Source organism: Bombina bombina, chromosome 3, assembly GCF_027579735.1.
Source record: "Bombina bombina isolate aBomBom1 chromosome 3, aBomBom1.pri, whole genome shotgun sequence".
Lineage (NCBI taxonomy): Eukaryota > Metazoa > Chordata > Amphibia > Anura > Bombinatoridae > Bombina > Bombina bombina.
In genome coordinates this window covers 1,126,869,695-1,126,890,173 of record NC_069501.1, presented here as the reverse complement: position 1 = coordinate 1,126,890,173, position 20,479 = coordinate 1,126,869,695, and the positions used below count along the sequence as shown (strand labels likewise).

Below are 20,479 nucleotides of genomic sequence, written 5' to 3'. Positions count from 1 at the left end.
TTCGTAATTTCAAAGCAGGAGCAGCATCAACTTCCTCTGCACCAAAACAGGAAGGAGCTGTTGCTCGCTACAGACAAGGCTGGAAACCTAACCAGTCCTGGAACAAGGGCAAGCAGACTAGGAAACCTGCTGCTGCCCCTAAAACAGCATGAATTGAGGGCCCCCGATCCGGGATCGGATCTAGTGGGGGGCAGACTTTCTCTCTTCGCCCAGGCTTGGGCAAGAGATGTTCAGGATCCCTGGGCGCTAGAGATAATATCTCAGGGATACCTTCTGGACTTCAAATACTCTCCTCCAAGAGAGAGATTTCATCTGTCAAGATTGTCAACAATCCAGACAAAGAAAGAGGCGTTTCTACGCTGCGTACAAGAGCTCTTGTTAATGGGAGTAATCCATCCAGTTCCACGATCGGAACAGGGACAGGGGTTTTACTCAAATCTGTTTGTGGTTCCCAAAAAAGAGGGAACTTTCAGACCAATCCTGGACTTAAAGATCCTAAACAAATTCCTAAGAGTTCCATCGTTCAAGATGGAGACTATTCGGACAATTTTACCTATGATCCAAGAGGGTCAATACATGACCACTGTAGATTTAAAAGATGCTTACCTTCACATACCGATTCACAAAGATCATTATCGGTACCTAAGGTTTGCCTTCCTAGACAGGCATTACCAGTTTGTGGCTCTTCCATTCGGATTGGCTACAGCTCCAAGAATCTTCACAAAGGTTCTGGGTGCTCTTCTGGCGGTACTAAAACCGCAGGGAATCTCGGTAGCTCCATACCTAGACGACATTCTGATACAAGCTTCAAGCTTTCAAACTGCCAAGTCTCATACAGAGTTAGTGCTGGCATTTCTAAGGTCACATGGATGGAAGGTGAACGAAAAGAAAAGTTCACTCGTTCCACTCACAAGAGTTCCCTTCCTGGGGACTCTTTTAGATTCTGTAGAAATGAAGATTTACCTGACAGAGGACAGTTTAACAAGACTTCAAAGTGCTTGCCGCACCCTTCATTCCATTCAACACCCGTCAGTGGCTCAATGCATGGAGGTAATCGGCTTAATGGTAGCGGCAATGGACATAGTACCCTTTGCACGCTTACACCTCAGACCACTGCAACTGTGCATGCTAAGTCAGTGGAATGGGGATTACTCAGACTTATCCCCTTCTCTGAATCTGGATCAAGAGACCAGAAATTCTCTTCTATGGTGGCTTTCTCGGCCACATCTGTCCAGGGGGATGCCATTCAGCAGACCAGACTGGACAATTGTAACAACAGACGCCAGCCTTCTAGGTTGGGGTGCCGTCTGGAATTCTCTGAAGGCTCAGGGACAATGGAGTCAGGAGGAGAGTCTCCTGCCAATAAACATTCTGGAATTGAGAGCAGTTCTCAATGCCCTCCTGGCTTGGCCCCAGTTGACAACTCGGGGGTTCATCAGGTTTCAGTCGGACAACATCACGACTGTAGCTTACATCAACCATCAGGGAGGGACAAGAAGCTCCCTAGCTATGATGGAAGTATCAAAGATAATTTGCTGGGCAGAGTCTCACTCTTGCCACCTGTCAGCAATCCACATCCCGGGAGTGGAGAACTGGGAGGCGGATTTCTTAAGTCGTCAGACTTTTCATCCGGGGGAGTGGGAACTTCATCCGGAGGTCTTTGCCCAAATACTTCGACGTTGGGGCAAACCAGAGATAGATCTCATGGCGTCTCGACAGAACGCCAAGCTTCCTCGTTACGGGTCCAGATCCAGGGATCCAGGAGCAGTCCTGATAGATGCTCTGACAGCACCTTGGGACTTCAGGATGGCTTACGTGTTTCCACCCTTCCCGATGCTTCCTCGATTGATTGCCAGAATCAAACAAGAGAGAGCATCAGTGATTCTAATAGCACCTGCGTGGCCACGCAGGACTTGGTATGCAGACCTGGTGGACATGTCATCCTGTCCACCTTGGTCTCTACCTCTGAAACAGGACCTTCTGATACAGGGTCCCTTCAAACATCAAAATCTAACTTCTCTGAAGCTGACTGCTTGGAAATTGAACGCTTGATTTTATCAAGACGTGGATTTTCTGAGTCAGTTATTGATACCTTAATACAGGCTAGGAAACCTGTTACCAGAAAGATTTACCATAAGATATGGCGTAAATACCTATATTGGTGTGAATCCAAAGGTTACTCTTGGAGTAAGGTTAGGATTCCTAGGATATTGTCTTTTCTACAAGAAGGTTTAGAAAAGGGTTTATCTGCTAGTTCATTAAAGGGACAGATCTCAGCTCTGTCCATTCTGTTACACAAACGTCTGTCAGAAGTTCCTGACGTCCAGGCTTTTTGTCAGGCTTTGGCCAGAATTAAGCCTGTGTTTAAAACTGTTGCTCCACCATGGAGTTTAAACCTTGTTCTTAATGTTTTACAGGGCGTTCCGTTTGAACCCCTTCATTCCATTGATATAAAGTTGTTATCTTGGAAAGTTCTATTTTTAATGGCTATTTCCTCGGCTCGAAGAGTCTCTGAATTATCAGCCTTGCATTGTGATTCTCCTTATTTGATTTTTCATTCGGATAAGGTAGTCCTGCGTACTAAACCTGGGTTCTTACCTAAGGTAGTTACTAACAGGAATATCAATCAAGAGATTGTTGTTCCTTCTTTATGCCCAAATCCTTCTTCAAAGAAGGAACGTCTACTGCACAACCTGGATGTAGTCCGTGCTCTAAAATTTTACTTACAGGCAACTAAGGAATTTCGACAAATGTCTTCTCTGTTTGTCATTTACTCTGGGCAGAGGAGAGGTCAAAAAGCTTCCGCTACCTCTCTTTCTTTTTGGCTTCGTAGCATAATTCGTTTAGCTTATGAGACTGCTGGACAGCAGCCTCCTGAAAGAATTACAGCTCATTCTACTAGAATGACTGGGAGTGACGTAGAGGGGAGGAGCTATATGCAGCTCTGCTGGGTGAATCCTCTTGCACTTCCTGTTGGGGAGGAGTAATATCCCAGAAGTAATGATGACCCGTGGACTGATCACACTACAGAAGAAAGGAATTTATCAGGTAAGCATAAATTATGTTTTTCTCTATTGTTTATCCGTTTTGGGTATTAAGGGGTTAATCATCCATTTGCAAGTGGGTGCAATGCTCTGCTGACTTACTGCATTTACTGTGAATATTTGGTTGGTATAACTGCTTTGGTTCATTGTTATTTCAACTTGAGACAGGTTTTGTGCTTCTTAAAGGCGCAGTAGCGTTGTTTATATTGCTTGTAAACTTATTGTGAAGTGTTTTTCAAGCTTGCCAGTCTTATTGCTAGTCTGTTTAAACATGTCTGACATAGATGAATCTACTTGTTCATTATGTTTGAAAGCCAGTGTGGAGCCCCATAGGAATATGTGTACTAAATGTACACATATTCCTAATAATATGTGTACTAAATGTATTGATTTAATAAAGGTCAGTATTTATCTATAAAAGAATTATCACCAGACGACGAGGGGGAAGTTATGCCGACTAACTCTCCTCACGTGTCAGTACCTTCGCCTCCCGCTCAGGGGGCGCATGCTATTATGGCGCCAAGTGCATCAGAGACGCCCATAGCAATTACTTTACAGGACATGGCTACAATCATGAATAATACCCTGTCAGAAGTATTATCTAGATTGCCAGAATTGAGAGGCAAGCGCGATAGCTCTGGGATTAGGAGAGATGCAGAGCGCGCTGGTGCTGTAAGAGCCATGTCTGATACTGCGTCACAGTTTGCAGAACATGAGGACGGAAAGCTTCATTCTGTGGGTGACGGATCTGATCCGGGGAAACCTGATTCAGAGATCTCTAATTTTAAATTTAATCTTGAGAACCTCCGTGTATTGCTTGGGGAGGTTTTAGCTGCTCTGAACGACTGTAACACAGTTGCAATTCCAGAGAAATTGTGTAGGCTGGATAGATACTATGCGGTACCGGTGTGTACTGATGTTTTCCCTATACCTAAAAGGCTTACAGAAATTATTAGCAAGGAGTGGGATAGACCCGGTGTGCCCTTTTCCCCGCCTCCTATATTTAGAAAAATGTTTCCAATAGACGCCACTACACGGGACTTATGGCAGACGATCCCTAAGGTGGAGGAAGCAGTTTCTACTTTAGCAAAGCGTACCACTATCCCGGTTGAGGATAGTTGTGCTTTTTCGGATCCAATGGATAAAAAATTAGAAGGTTACCTTAAGAAAATGTTTGTTCAACAAGGTTTTACCCTGCAGCTCCTTGCATGCATTGCGCCTGTCACTGCGGCTGCGGCATTCTGGTTTGAGTCTCTGGAAGAGGCCATTCACACAGCTCCATTGGATGAAATTATGGACAAGCTTAAATCACTTAAGCTAGCTAACTCATTTGTTTCTGATGCCATTGTACATTTGACTAAACTAACGGCTAAGAACTCCGGATTCGCTATCCAGGCGCGGAGGGCGCTATGGCTTAAATCCTGGTCAGCTGACGTGACTTCTAAATCTAAATTGCTTAATATCCCTTTCAAGGGGCAGACCTTATTCGGGCCCGGCTTGAAGGAAATTATTGCTGACATTACTGGAGGTAAGGGACATACCCTTCCTCAGGACAGGGCCAAACCAAAGGCCAAGCAGTCTAATTTTCGTGCTTTTCGAAATTTCAAGGCAGGAGCAGCATCAACTTCCTCCGCTCCAAAACAGGGAGGAACTGTTGCTCATTTCAGACAGGCCTGGAAACATAACCAGTCCTGGAACAAGGGCAAGCAGGCCAGAAAACCTGCTACTGCCCCCAAGACAGCATGAAGGAACGGCCCCCTATCCGGAAACGGATCTAGTGGGGGGCAGACTTTCTCTCTTCGCCCAGGCGTGGGCAAGAGATGTCCAGGATCCCTGGGCGTTGGAGATCATATCTCAGGGATATCTTCTGGACTTCAAGGCTTCCCCTCCTCAAGGGAGATTTCATCTTTCAAGGTTATCAGAAAATCAGATAAAGAAAGAGGCATTCCTACGCTGTGTACAGGACCTCCTAGTAATGGGGGTGATCCATCCAGTTCCGCGGACGGAACAAGGACAGGGATTTTATTCAAATCTGTACGTGGTTCCCAAGAAAGAGGGTACCTTCAGACCAATTTTGGACCTAAAGATCTTAAACAAATTCCTAAGAGTTCCATCATTCAAAATGGAAACTATTCGGACCATCCTACCCATGATCCAAGAGGGTCAGTACATGACCACAGTGGACTTAAAGGATGCCTACCTTCATATACCGATTCACAAAGATCATCATCGGTTCCTAAGATTTGCCTTTCTAGACAGGCATTACCAATTTGTAGCCCTCCCCTTCGGGTTGGCTACGGCCCCGAGAATCTTTACAAAGGTTCTGGGCTCACTTCTGGCGGTTCTAAGACCGCGAGGCATAGCGGTGGCTCCGTATCTAGACGACATCCTGATACAGGCGTCAAGCTTTCAAATTGCCAAGTCTCATACAGAGATAGTTCTGGCATTTCTGAGGTCGCATGGGTGGAAAGTGAACGTGGAAAAGAGTTCTCTATCACCACTCACAAGAGTCTCCTTCCTAGGGACTCTGATAGATTCTGTAGAAATGAAAATTTACCTGACGGAGGCCAGGTTATCAAAACTTTTAAATGCTTGCCGTGTTCTTCATTCCATTCCACGCCCGTCAGTAGCTCAGTGCATGGAAGTAATCGGCTTAATGGTAGCGGCAATGGAGATAGTGCCATTTGCGCGCCTGCATCTCAGACCGCTGCAATTGTGCATGCTAGGTCAGTGGAATGGGGATTACTCAGATTTGTCCCCTCTACTAAATCTGAATCAAGAGACCAGAGATTCTCTTCTCTGGTGGCTATCTCGGGTCCATCTGTCCAAGGGTATGACCTTTCGCAGGCCAGATTGGACGATTGTAACAACAGATGCCAGCCTTCTAGGCTGAGGCGCAGTCTGGAATTCCCTGAAGGCTCAGGGATCGTGGACTCAGGAGGAGAAACTCCTCCCAATAAATATTCTGGAGTGAAGAGCAATATTCAATGCTCTTCTAGCTTGGCCTCAGTTAGCAACACTGAGGTTCATCAGATTTCAGTCGGACAATATCACGACTGTGGCTTACATCAACCATCAAGGGGGAACCAGGAGTTCCCTAGCGATGTTAGAAGTCTCAAAGATAATTCGCTGGGCAGAGTCTCACTCTTGCCACTTGTCAGCGATCCACATCCCAGGCGTGGAGAAATGGGAGGCGGATTTTCTAAGTCGTCAGACTTTTCATCCAGGGGAGTGGGAACTCCATCCTGAGGTGTTTGCTCAACTGGTCCATCGTTGGGGCAAGCCAGAACTGGATCTCATGGCGTCTCGCCAGAATGCCAAGCTTCCTCTTTACGGATCCAGGTCCAGGGACCCGGGAGCGACGCTGATAGATGCTCTAGCAGCTCCTTGGTTCTTCAACCTGGCTTATGTGTTTCCACCGTTTCCTCTGCTCCCTCGACTGATCGCCAAGATCAAGCAGGAGAGAGCATCGGTGATTCTGATAGCGCCTGCGTGGCCACGCAGGACCTGGTATTCAGACCTTGTGGACATGTCATCCTGTCCACCATGGACTCTACTTCTGAGGCAAGACCTTCTAATACGAGGTCCTTTCAATCATCCAAATCTAATTTCTCTGAGACTGACTGCATGGAGATTGAACGCTTGATTCTATCAAAGCGTGGCTTCTCCGAGTCAGTTATTGATACCTTAATACAGGCACGAAAGCCTGTTACCAGGAAAATCTACCATAAGATATGGCGTAAATACCTTATTGGTGCGAATCCAAGAGTTACTCATGGAGTAAGGTTAGGATTCCTAGGATATTGTCCTTTCTCCAAGAGGGTTTGGAAAAAGGCTTATCAGCTAGTTCGTTAAAAGGACATATATCTGCTCTGTCTATTCTTTTTCACTAGCGTCTGGCAGAGGTTCCAGACGTCTAGGCTTTTTGTCAGGCTTTGGCTAGGATTAAGCCTGTGTTTAAAACTGTTGCTCCCCCGTGGAGCTTAAACTTGGTTCTTAAAGTTCTTCAAGGAGTTCCGTTTGAACCCCTTCATTTCATTGATATTAAACTTTTATCTTGGAAAGTTCTGTTTTTGATGGCTATTTCCTCGGTTCGAAGAGTCTCGGAGTTATCTGCCTTACATTGTGATTCTCCTTATCTGATTTTCCATTCAGACAAGGTAGTTCTGCGTACTAAACCTGGGTTTTTACCTAAGGTGTTTTCTAACAGGAATATCAATCAAGAGATTGTTGTCCCGTCGTTGTGCCCTAATCCTTCTTCAAAGAAGGAACGTCTTTTACATAATCTGGACGTAGTCCGTGCCTTGAAGTTCTACTTACAGGCAACTAAAGATTTTCGTCAAACATCTGCCCTGTTTGTCGTTTACTCTGGGCAAAGGAGAGGTCAAAAGGCTTCGGCAACTTCTCTCTCCTTTTGGCTTAGAAGCATAATACGCTTAGCCTATGAGACTGCTGGACAGCAGCCCCTTGAAAGGATTACAGCTCATTCTACTAGAGCTGTGGCTTCCACCTGGGCCTTTAAAAATGAGGCCTCTGTTGAACAGATTTGCAAGGCTGCGACTTGGTCTTCGCTTCACACTTTTTCAAAATTTTACAAATTTGACACTTTTGCTTCTTCGGAGGCTGTTTTTGGGAGAAAGGTTCTACAGGCAGTGGTTCCTTCCGTTTAAGTTCCTGCCTTGTCCCTCCCATCATCCGTGTACTTAAGCTTTGGTATTGGTATCCCACAAGTAATGGATGATCCGTGGACTGGATACACTTAACAAGAGAAAACATAATTTATGCTTACCTGATAAATTTATTTCTCCTGTAGTGTATCCAGTCCACGGCCCGCCCTGTCCTTTTAAGGCAGGTCTAAATTTTTAAAATAAACTACAGTCACCACTGGACCCTATGGTTTCTCCTTTCTCGTCTTGTTTCGGTCGAATGACTGGATATGACATGTGAGGGGAGGAGCTATATAGCAGATTTGCTGTGGGTGATCCTCTTGCAACTTCCTGTTGGGAAGGGAATATATCCCACAAGTAATGGATGATCCGTGGACTGGATACACTACAAGAGAAATACATTTATCAGGTAAGCATAAATTATGTTTTTATGGTGATTATGATTTTTTTGTATAAAGCACAATTATTTCCAAATTCCTTTGTTGATGCTTTTTACTCCTTTCTTTATCACCCCACTACTTGGCTATTCGTTAAACTGAATTGTGGGTGTGGTGAGGGGTGTATTTATAGGCATTTTGAGGTTTGGGAAACTTTGCCCCTCCTGGTAGGATTGTATATCCCATACGTCACTAGCTCATGGACTCTTGCCAATATGAAAGAAATTAATTTATCAGGTAAGATCTTACATAAATTATGTTTTATCACCAATTTTGCTTTGTTCTCTTGGTATACTTAGTTGAAAGCTAAACCTAGGAGGTTCATATGCTAATTTCTTAGACCTTGAAGGCTGCCTCTATATGTATTTTGATAGTTTTTCACCACTAGAGGGCATTAGTTCACGTGTTCCATATAGATAACATTGAGCTCATGCACGTAAATTTACCATGGAGAGCGCTCTGATTGGCTAAAATGCGAGTCTGTCAAAAGAACTGAAATAAGGGGGCAGTCTGCTGAGGCTTAGATACATGGTAATTACAGAGGTAAACCGTGTGTAATTATAACTGTGTTGGTTATGCAAAACTGGGGAATTGGTAATTAAGGGATTATCTATCTTTTAAAACAATAAAAATTCTGGTGTTGACTGTCCCTTTAAATCCACCATCCACCATCAGATTATCATACAAATATTTTACCTATTACATGGGGCCATGAACAAAGGAGAGAGAGGAAAAAAGAGCAATGAGAAATGGAACCCCCCCCCCAATATATCCAGTATTTACAAACATATCTCCGATTTCGTGAAGCATATGATAACAACCATGGTTTCCATAAGTAGAAGACAAAACCTAATAACAGATTCCTACTAATCTTACATAGAAACATAGAATTTGACGGTAGATAAGAACCAAAAAGGCCCATCAAGTCTACCCATATTACATGTTACTTTTTCCTTAGGATAGCCTTATGCATGTCCCAGGCATTTTTAAATTCCTTTACAGTCTTTGTGTTTACCACCTCAAATGGAAGTTTATTCCATGAACCCACCTGTTAAAAATATGCTTCCTCAAATTTCTCCTGAATCTACTACCCTCTAACTTTAGATTGTGACCCCTTGTTTTGGCATTTATTTATTTGTGAAAAATGCTTTCAGCTTCGATTTTATTAAGTCCCTTCATATATTTGAAGGTTTCTATCATGTCACCTCTTTCCCTTCTATCCTCTAAACTATACATATTTAGATAATAGAGTCTTTCTTTGTACGTTTTATATTTTAGACCATGTACCATTTTAGTAGCCCTCCTTTGGACAGCTTCTAGTTTATTTATATCTTTCTGAAGATATGGTCTCCAGAACTGTACACAGTATTCCAGATTTGGTCTAACTAATGATCTGTAAAGTGGCATAAGAACCTTGCTATTTCTGCTACTAAAACCTCTGCCAATGCAAGCAAGCATTTGACTGGCCTTGCTGGCTGCACTGCAGCATTGTGTACCAAATTTTAAATCATCTGAAATAATTATTCCCAAATCCCTTTCTTCTTTAATTACAGTCAGTAATGTACCATTGAGACTATAATTGGTCTTTGGTTTTTTTTTATCCTATATGCATAATTTTGCTCTTGGTAATATTAAATTTCAGATCCCATTTATTTGACCAGTCCTCTAGTTTATTAATATAACAGTTTATTTGATCGACGACTCCTGGAACATCTACCCTGTTACAAATTTTTGTGTCATCAGCAAACAAGCAAACCTTCCCCTTAAGCCCACTTCCAATATCACTTATTGAACATGTTAAACAAAACAGGCCCAAGAACCTGACCCTTAGGGAACACCACTAGTAACTGATGCCTCATTTGAATGTACTCCATTAATTGAAATCCTCTGTCATCTATCTTTAAGACCGCATTCTACCCACTTAACAATCTTAGCATCTATTCCAAGGCAATACATTTTGTGAATAATTTTGTTGTGTGGGACGGTGTCAAATGCTTTGCTAAAGTCTAGATATGCAACATCTACGGCTCCTCCCTGGTCTATTATTTTAGTTACATGGTCAAAGAAATCAATTAGATTAGTCAGGCATGATCTTCCAGCAGTGAAACCATGCTGTCCTTTGTCTTCTAAGTTGTTTGAATGAAAGATACAAGTCTTTCCTTTAAAAGAGTTTCCATTAATTTCCCTGCAATTGAGGTCAAACTGACTGGCCTATAGTTAGCAGAATCTTCCCTACTACCCTTTTTATGAAGAGGGACTACATTGGCAATTTTCCAGTCTTTTGGAACAACTTATTTCCAGTTTTGAAAGAAAATACAATCATTTAGACTTTATAAATTCTTTAACTTCAGATACGTCATTAAACGTGAGCCTTGTACCACTATCCTCCACTAATATCTTATTGTTTCCAAATAAAAGGGGTTCAGCTCTCTTAGAAAGTTTAAGTAGTTCTAATTGATCTTGGAATTTTAATAATTTAAATATACACATTCTATTTTTTGGGGACCCATCCGCTGAAAGAAAATTTGGGACCAATTCTATGTGCCCTCTCAATAGTCAAGGGTAACAGCTGAGATGGCATACCTAAAGTCTGGGGTAATATAGTAGAGGTGAATTTAATTAGATCTGCAAACTCAGGCAGTTCAGGAAGGCCTACAATTCTAATATTATTACGCCTGGAGAGATCTTCCATATCCTCTTGGGCATTAACCTGGTCTTCTAAATCAGAGATTCTATTCTCTACTTCTAGTATTCTGGTTGAAAATTGTATTACCTCAGTAGATAATGCTCCTATCTCAGATGAAATGGACCCTAATTCTTTCTTAATCAGATCAAATTGTGGGGTAAATAATGCAGTCAATTAAAGTATCAAAGCTTGTGCATCAATAACCATAGATGCAGCATCACTCAGGGTATCTATTTATCTTTAGGTTTCACAGGCATTTTAGGTGAGTTAGTTTTTACCTGCGTGACAATTTTTTCCATTGAGTGGGGTGCATACACAAACAATATAACACACAAACGGCTAATACAATCTTGCTGTTTTCAAAACGTGACAAATAGTAAAGGTACAGACAGAAACAAAGCGTGATAGTGAGGATTTTTTTCTCCTTTTTTTTTTATTTTTTTTTATAAATTATCTTTTTAATATACGTGAAAAAACTAATCGGTGATGCTTTTGTGCAAAATTAGTGAAGAAGGCCTTTGCCCTAATTGATGGGAAATATAGCTATATAAAGTCAAGACTGGCCTATAAAGTGGACTAGCGAGCCTAGTAAAACAACATCAAGTCCCCTGAGCAGACTCTAGATTAGACTACATTTATATAGAAAATATATACCGCCCTGTATGCTGGTGGATACCAGCTTGTAAGTTGGAACGGCTCCTATATTATTGACCTACTTCCCTTAGCATTGGCTATCAACAACAATTATACTGCCTAGAGGGGAAGAATAACAATAACAAAACAAGGTATTCTTACAAGAGCTATAGCCTGTCAATTGTGGGTGGCTTACTCTTACTAAAAATAAGCTATATTGTATTCACTTCTCACACATTGATATTATCAGACTCTAACGATTTATTAACATGAGATATCAGCAGACTTAAGATGTTAACCCTTCCTCTGAGTACCAATTAGCAATGTCAAGCGAGAACCATATCGGGAGCTTAATATATTAGTTGTCTATATAGACAATAAGTTCTCTTGCCCCCTCTAAGCACCCAGAGATATATTTCCCAGATTCAGTGAATATATATAAAACAAGAGGCCAGAAATTAATTGCCTTCGACCCAAGCCCGTGTCTGCCTCCAAAGAAATGCTAGTCTCTCTGATTCTCTACGGTAGTCCGTAATCCCTTCATGGAGCCAGGGTAACACAGATTAGAGAGGTAAAGGAGTATATTATACTTGCGGTCCGTGCGTAAAGATTCCAGGTAAGCTATTTGTGAACTTGTATCCAACCCTCATAGATGTAGATAGCGCCTCCAGCCTACGGCCGTCCAGCTCCTTAGAGCACAAAAAACCTCCTGCTTCTTCCTAGGTCTGAGCAGGTAGTGACGGCTCCACGGTTCTCTGACACTGGAAGAGCGGGGCTTGACACTCGGGTTGGAGCTGCTGATTCGCGGAGGGATCCCAACGCATTGTGACAGATCTCCCGACTCTGGATAACGATTCAGCAGTCGTGTGTGAGGCTTGCTATCTTACTTGTCCTGGGAAGGACTTTTCATTTTGTGGATAAGGCTCCTCCACCGGTATGTATGATGCTTTATCATTAAAACTTAGCACACTGGATACTGTCCAAATAAAAGAAAATAGCGGTGCAACCGCTGGCCCAGCCGTCAAAAAAAAAGGTTCCCTTCTTTAAAGGGACCGTCAACACCAGAATGTTTGTTGTTTTAAGAGATAGATAATCCCTTTATTACCTATTCCCCAGTTTTGCATAACCAACACAGTTATAATAATATACTTTTTACCTCTGTGATTAACTTGTATTTAAACATCTTCTGACAGCCCCCTGATCACATGACATTTTATTTATTATCTTTTGACTTTCATTTAAGCCAATTAGTGCAGTGTCTGCCACAATCCACGGGCATGCTCACAATGTTATCTATAGGGTTTACCTGAACTAGCTCTCTCCTACTGTGAAAAGCAAATACAAAAACATGTGATTAGAGGCGGCCTTCAAGGGCTTAGAAATTATCATATGAGCCTTCCTAGGTCTAGCTTTCAACTAAGAATACCAAAAGAACAAAGCAAAATTGGTGATAAAAGTAAATTGGAAAGTTGTTTAAAATTACATGCCCTATTTGAAACATGAAAGTATTTTTTGGACTTGACTGTCCCTTTAACGGGCACAGGCCGCCCTAGCTGCCACACTAAACCCTAGCGCCTCTAGGGCTATATGGCAAAGAGTGGGGGAACGGGTCTCAGACAATTGGCATCCACGCCGACATGGAGCATGCTTCTGTGAAGCTCCACCCCCAACTGGAAACCTCTATACCTCCTTCCTTGTGTTCTAGCCCTGCGTCTTTGCTTTATTTCTAACATTATTGCTATCCCTTCATAGAAAGCCAGGGTTGGTTACTCTGTTCTTTCTTTCTTTCATTCATGTAATTGGCAAGAGTCCATGAGCTAGCGACGTATGGGATATACATTCCTACCAGGAGGGGCAAAGTTTCCCAAACCTCAAAATGCCTATAAATACACCCCCCACCACACCCACAATTCAGTTTTACAAACATTGTCTCCTATGGAGGTGGTGAAGTAAGTTTGTGCTAGATTTCTACGTTGATATGGCTTCTCAACATGCTGAAGCCCGGTTCCTCTCAGAGTGCAGTGAATGACAGAGGGATGTGAAAGGGAGTATTACCTATTGAATGCAATGATCACCCTAACGGGGATCAATTTCATTGGTTCTCTGTTATCAGTCGTAGAGATTCATCTCCTACCTCCCTTTTCCGATCGACGATATTCTCTTATATACCATTACCTCTGCTGATTCTCGTTTCAGTACTGGTTTGGCTATCTACTTTATGTAGATGAGTGTCTTTTGGTAAGTAGGTTTTCCTTTCTTTAGAGAAGCCTCAGAGTGGAGTATCTATCATACCCAAGAAGCTTTTTCTGCCCTGCAGCAGGATCCAGGTCCCTGATGGAGGTCGTCTGAATCTGTCAGACCTGTGATAATATGCCTGCCCTGCAGCTGAGATCTCCATAAGGTAAGTGCTTATTCCCTTCTTGGTGAGAAGATTCAAGCACATTGGGGATTAGTCCTCCCTGTTAATATTGGAGACTTTGAAAATCTCTCTATTTGGGATTTACTTCATGAGCTGTAGGTACAGATCTCGAGCGGCTAAAAATAGGCTAAGGCACTTTTCTAGTATAAGTGCGTTGATTGTTTTATATCTTATATAACAGTTTAGCTGGCAATGTGTGTGTATAAGGGGACTCATAATTATTCCCTTTCTATTTATTATCCTAAATATTGTTTTTTTTCTGCTTCCACTAATGGACTGTGACGCAGCTTTCAGGCGGGAGCCGTTTTTACCGAGTAACTGACTCACTAAGCGGGGGTACATTATAGAGCAGTATAACTGCCATTTGTGTGTATATAAGGGGGTCTTATATTTTATTTACCGCAATTGGGCTGTGACGCCCCTTACAGGCTGGGAACTTATCTGACTCATTATCAGGGTAATATGGCAAGCGTTACGGTGGTAGCGCAATTTCTCCCATTAAATGTTTTTACTTTTAATCAGGTACCCTCCGGGCTCTACTGGTCTGTCCGTCTGACTGGTATACCATTATGGTGTAATAGGTGGTGTGTCTTATACTTAGGCACTTTTGAAATGAGTGTGATCATTATGGAGTCTTCCTGTTTTTCTTGAATGGGAACTATGTGCGGCTCAGTCACCACGCTATGGAATGGGCGTGGCCTATGCTCCGGATACGGGCGTGCGCTGTCTCTCTTCACATCCAGAGATCCTCGTTTTTGCTGCGGTAATTATGGAGCCTTTTCTTTTATGTCTTGCTCTTTTTCGCAAAATACAATTTTAGCATTGTAGGCAGGCTGTTGGGGGTCTCTGATGTTGTAGGAAGGGGATTCAGTGTACACTGCAAGCTGTGAAGTTCAGCTCTTTTCAGTGTCTCATAAAGTGTGATTTGAGACTAGAAGGGAGTTTAGTGTCTTTCCTCCCCCATACTTGTTTTATATTAGCCTTTGTGCTTAGGTTATGCCACAAGTCGGCTATATGAATCTGCATTGTGGCAGTTTCAATATGATTACATTACTCAATTTTTATCTATCTTACCCTCTATTGGGTATGGGCAGGAGGTTAACCTTTTTAATGTTTTATTTTTCCTAATATGAATTCAAATGTATGTTGGTGCACTTTTAGGTGTTTTTAAGTTTGTGTTTGTACTATTAATTTTCTGTACCTTACAGAAACTTTCTAGGATTTCTTAGCCTTTGCTGCCATCTTGTGGTAGTTTGACTACTGCCGATATTCTTCTTTCTTTACAGGGAAGAAAGCTATCCAATTATCCTTTTTCTGATGCCTGCAGATAGGGTGTACTCCCTGAGTTAATCCTGGGGATGGTTTCCCCTGTTATTTGCCACCATTTGGTGGTAGTTTTAATGTACACATAATGTTCAATTTTATTATAATTTCTCACGTATGCAATACCTTTTATCTATATTGTAAGTTCCCACGGGAATAGGGCCCTCAATTCCCCCTGTATTTGTCTGTAAAATTGTGTCTCTTTTTGTATTGTTTCTCCCTTGTACTTTTAATCCTTGTACCCATGGGCAGCGCTGCGGAATCTGTTGGGGCTTTATAAATAAAGAATAATAATAATACCTTTTCTATCTCAGTATTGGTATTATGTAATATGCATGCAATATGTTTTCTCATGTATATGGGTGCAATACCTTTTCTATCTCAGAACTGGTATTATGTAATATGCATACAATTTATATATATATATCTATATCTCAGGAGCCCAGTATTTTTTTGGGCTCTAAGAGGATTATTTCCTAACTCAGAGCTTTAGTTATGTAGGGGGTGACTTGCATTCTTCAGTAGATGGAGTCTCTCAATTGTCTCCTCTCTGCCATCCTCATCCCAGGGGTGGTCAACTGGGAAGCGGGTTATTTAAGTAGGCAGATGTTTGTATCCAGAGGAGTGGCCTCTCTTCTGAAAGTTTTCTCTATAACTCTCAGGTGGGGAGTTCCCGGAATTGGATCTGGTTTGGTCTTGTCTACACATCAATCTTCCAGAATACGGGTCAAGATCAGAGATCTGCAATCAGCTCTGATCGACGTTCTGTTGATTCATTCAGACTTCGGTTTTGTGTACCTGTTTTACTTCTTTTTGCCCTTCTTCCTTGGGTGATAGTTTGTATCAAACAGGAGAGGGCGTCAGTGATTTTTCTCGCCCCTGCCTGGCCTCACAGAATCTGGTTCACGGATCGGGTGTAGATGTCGTTCCTTCCCTCTTGGAAGTTGCATCTGAGGAAGGCCTTCTCCTTCAGGGTCCCTTCCTCCATCCATTCTTAAATTCTCTGAAGCCGACTTCTTGGAAATTGAATACTTAGTCTTGTCCAGATAAGGATTTTCCGTGAAAGCTTATGGTTCTATGATTCAGGCTCATAAGTCAGTAACTTGCACGTTTTTACCATAAGGTATGGCGTATATACCTTTATTGGTGTGTATCTAGGTTTTTTTCTCACTGAGTCAGGTGAGAGTTCCCTGTGTTTTTTCTCTTCAGGAGGTTCTGTAGAAGGGCTTATTAGTCAGTACTCTAAAGGGTCAGTTTTTGGCCCTGTCGATTCTTTTGCATAAACATTTAACAGTCTTGCCAAATGTTTAATCCTTTGTTCAGGCCTTGGTCAGATTCAGGCCAGTGTTTAAGACATTTGCTCCTCCATGGAGACTTAATCTTGTTCTTAGGGTTCTACAGCAGGTTCCATTGGAACCTATGCACTGTTGATATTAGATTATTTTGGAAAGTTTTTTGTTTCCTCTTGCTTGTAGAGTCTCAGAGCTTTTGGCTCTGCAGTGTGACCCTCCTTACCGTATGTTTCATGCAGAAAATGTGGTTCTTCGTACTAATTTGAGATTTCTTCCTAAGGTGGTTTTGGACCGCTATATTAATCGAGAAATGGATGTTGTGCGTTCTCTGAAGTCTATCTACAGGCAATTAAGTTTTTTCGTCAATCTACTGACGTTTTTGTTGTCTTCTCAAATAACGGAAAGGCCAGATAGCCTCTTTTCTTTACTTTGGACTAAGGAATGTTTCTCGGTTGCCTTATGTGACAGCTGGACATCAGCCCCCTGCTGTCTCCTCTCCTGGGTTTTTAAAAAGGAAGATTCTGTGGAGCCGATTTGCAAGGCAACAACATGGTCCTCTTTGCATACATTTTCCAAATTCTACAAATTTGATACTTTTGCCTAGGCTGAGGCTTCTTTTGGGAGAAAGGTTCATCAAGCAGTGGTGCCTTCTGTTTAGGTCTTCCTGCCTTGTTCTCCCTCCCTTTTCATTCTTCTGTGTCCTCTAGCTTGGGTATTGGTTCCCACTAGTAATTGGAATGACATTGTGGACTCTCAATGCCATAGAAAAGAAAACAAAATGTATGCTTACCTAATAAACACAACCCCTGCCCTCTTTTTTTTTTTTTTTAGTAAACCTTGGGCACCTCTATACCCTTGTGTTTCTAAGTTACACTTAACAGCTTTGCTGGGGTGCTCTTTGCCCCCTCCTGCTGGCCAGGAGTTGAATATCCCACTAGTAATTGGAATGATGTTGTGGACTCTCCATGCCCGGAAAGAAAGACATTTATTAGGTAAGCATAAATTTAGTTTTAATGCTTACTTGTTAAATTAATTTATTTAATTTTGGTGAGAGTTCATGAGACCCCACCCTTATGGGTTTTTTTTAGGGTTATTTTTCCCCCCTGATCCTTTTGTGACTCTTACTTTTTTCTTACCTCACTTTGCTTGGCTATACGTTAGACTGAGGGAGGTGTGAGGGGTTTTATAGTGCTCTTGGGGTTTAAGAATCTTTGCCTCTTCCGAGTGGTAGAGTAATTCCCAGGAGTAATGGATCGTGGACTCTCTCCATTATGAAAAGTTAATTTATCAGGTAAGCATAAATTGTTTTTCTGCTTTGGTCCTTTTCTGCTTTTCTAGTTTTCCTTCTCTACAAGGCTATATATGCATGACAGAGGTATTAGTGAGAGAGTAGGCAGGACTCGAATGTAGGGGTGTTTTTTTGGGATGTTTTTTTTTTTTTTTTTTGCCACTTACTGCTTGACTGAAGTGTAATCCTGCATTTGATGTTCTTGTGTACTCTTGCCATGTGAGAATTCATTGAGAAAGTATACATTTTTATGGTGTTTTTGTGTTTTTTTGTTTGTATTTGTTAATTAAATTAAAAAAGCACTGTTGTTGGGAAAATATTTTATGATATTTGATATTGCTTTTTTAATTCTAAAAATTAGCCAGAAGTAAAATTGTAGGAGTAATGAGCCATTAGCTACCACTGTTTTTGCTCTTCTTTGATAAGGAATACATTGAATATTAGCCTTTGATTAAGTGGACATTCTTTGTTATATAGCTTAGCTAATGCTATATGCTTTATAAACATGCACTGTTTGTATTAGACTATCCCTTATTCTCAATATTGTTCACATTTGATACCCCTTGCTTTGATGCATGATTCATTTACAAGAATTCTGTTGATTATGCCTTGTCTAATTATTGCTTTCTTGTTTTTCGTTTTTACAGCGGATATGGGATTTGCCCGATTGTTTAATTCACCTTTAAAGCCTTTAGCAGATTTAGATCCTGTAGTTGTCACATTCTGGTATCGAGCTCCAGAACTACTCCTAGGAGCCAGACATTATACCAAAGCTATTGGTGAGTTTATTAAAATGTTTTATGTGCAACATTGTAATAAATCTTTGCTAGTATTTGATGCAAATTGCCTTTTATTTTTGCTGTCCCTATGTGAAAGGGATATATTAAAGTCTGTTTCATTGTCAGGGCCAGCTTAAGTTATTGTGCTGCCTGGATCCAAGAATAAATTGACACCCTCCCCAGTAATAACATTACAGATACGCATATGAACCTACTAGCCTGGCTGCCGACCTTGCTAAGCCTGCTTACCTGCATAAAACCAATGCTTATGCACAACTGCGCAATAAGTGGAAAGGAAGTTAAGAAAGAGATGCACTTGTCCCACCTTAAATGTCGCCCCTGACCGGTTCTGTACCTTTGTGCATGATGAGGTTATGCTACTGGGAGCCCGCAACTTCCCCCACACATGAAATCCACAAAGGACAGCAACACAATGAATAGTAACCATTTATTGGCACCAGCAAAAGTCACAACGTTTCAAGAGTCACCCCTTAGTTATGTGATTCACATGACTAAGGGGTGACTCCCGAAACGTTGTGATTTCTGTTTGTGCCAATAAATGGTTACTATTCACTGTGTTGCTGTCCTTTGTGGATTTCATTTGTGTGAGGGGGTTGCGGTCTTCCCTGCAGCGTGCTCAGTACTTCAAGTGTGCTGGACTATTACTGTTTTTTCTCTTGTTAAGTGTATCCAGTCCACGGATCATCCATTACTTATGGAATATATTCTCCTTCCCAACAGGAAGCTGCAAGAGTCCACCCACAGCAAAGCTGCTATATAGCTCCTCCCCTAACTGCCATATTCAGTCATTCTCTTGCAAGCCTCAACATAGATAGGAGGTTGTGAGAGTCTGTGGTGCTTTCTACTTAGTTTATTCTTCAATCAAAAGTTTGTTATTTTTAAATGGCACCGGAGTGTGCTGTTTATCTCAGGCAGTATTTGGAAGAAGAATCTGCCTGCGTTTTTCTATGATCTTAGCAGACGTAACTAAGATCCATTTGCTGTTCTCACACATTCTGAGGAGTGAGGTACTTCAGAGGGGGAATGGCGTGCAGGTTTTCCTGCAGATAAGGTATGTGCAGTAAAATATTTTTCTAGGAATGGAATTGACTAAGAAAATACTGCTGATACCGAAGTAATGTAAGTAAAGCCTTAAATGCAGCGATAGCGACTGGTATCAGGCTTATTAATAGAGATACATACTCTTATAAAAATGTGTTTTAAAACGTTTGCTGGCATGTTTAATCGTTTTTTAACGTACATTGGTGATAACACTGTAATGTTGGTATAGCCTTAAATGCAGTAAAAGCGACTGGTATCAGGCTTATTAATAGAGATACATACTCTTGTAAAAATGTGTTTTAAAACGTTTGCTGGCATGTTTAATCGTTTTTTAACATATGTTTGGTGATAAAACTTATTGGGGCCTAAGTTTTTTCCACATGGCTGGCTTAAATTTTGCATAGAAACAGTTAACTGAAGCTTCCCACTGTTGGCTGTGGCAGTTTGTTGTGTCTGTTTTTCAAAACGTCTATGTCGTTTTTTTTATCTGTTTTTTGCATTAAGGGGTTAATCATCCATTTGCAAGTGGGTGCAATGCTCTGTTACCTTATTACATGTACTGTAAAAATTTCGTTTGTTTTACTGCCTTTTTTTCACTGTTTTTCAAATTTTGACAAAATTTGTTTCTCTTAAAGGCACAGTAACGTTTTATATATTTGCTTGTTAACTTGATTTAAAGTGTTTTCCAAGCTTACTAGTCTCATTATTAGTCTGTTCTAACATGTCTAACATAGAGGAAGCTCTGTGTTCATTATGTTTTAAAGCCATGGTGGAACCCCATCTTAGAATGTGTACCAGATGTACTGATTTCATGTTAAACAATAAAGATCATTTTTTGTCTTTAAAAAC

The 20,479-nt window shown here is 41.5% G+C and overlaps 1 protein-coding gene across 1 annotated transcript in view; it reads left to right on the top strand.

The window, feature by feature from the left end:
• The window catches only part of CDK8 (cyclin dependent kinase 8), a 399,753-nt gene that overhangs the window by 247,379 nt on the left and 131,895 nt on the right, over positions 1 to 20,479 (top strand). The window contains exon 6 of the mRNA XM_053708497.1: positions 18,437 to 18,568. Within this exon, the coding sequence (XP_053564472.1) occupies positions 18,437 to 18,568 (132 nt within the window). The remainder of the gene's footprint in view (positions 1 to 18,436; positions 18,569 to 20,479) is intronic.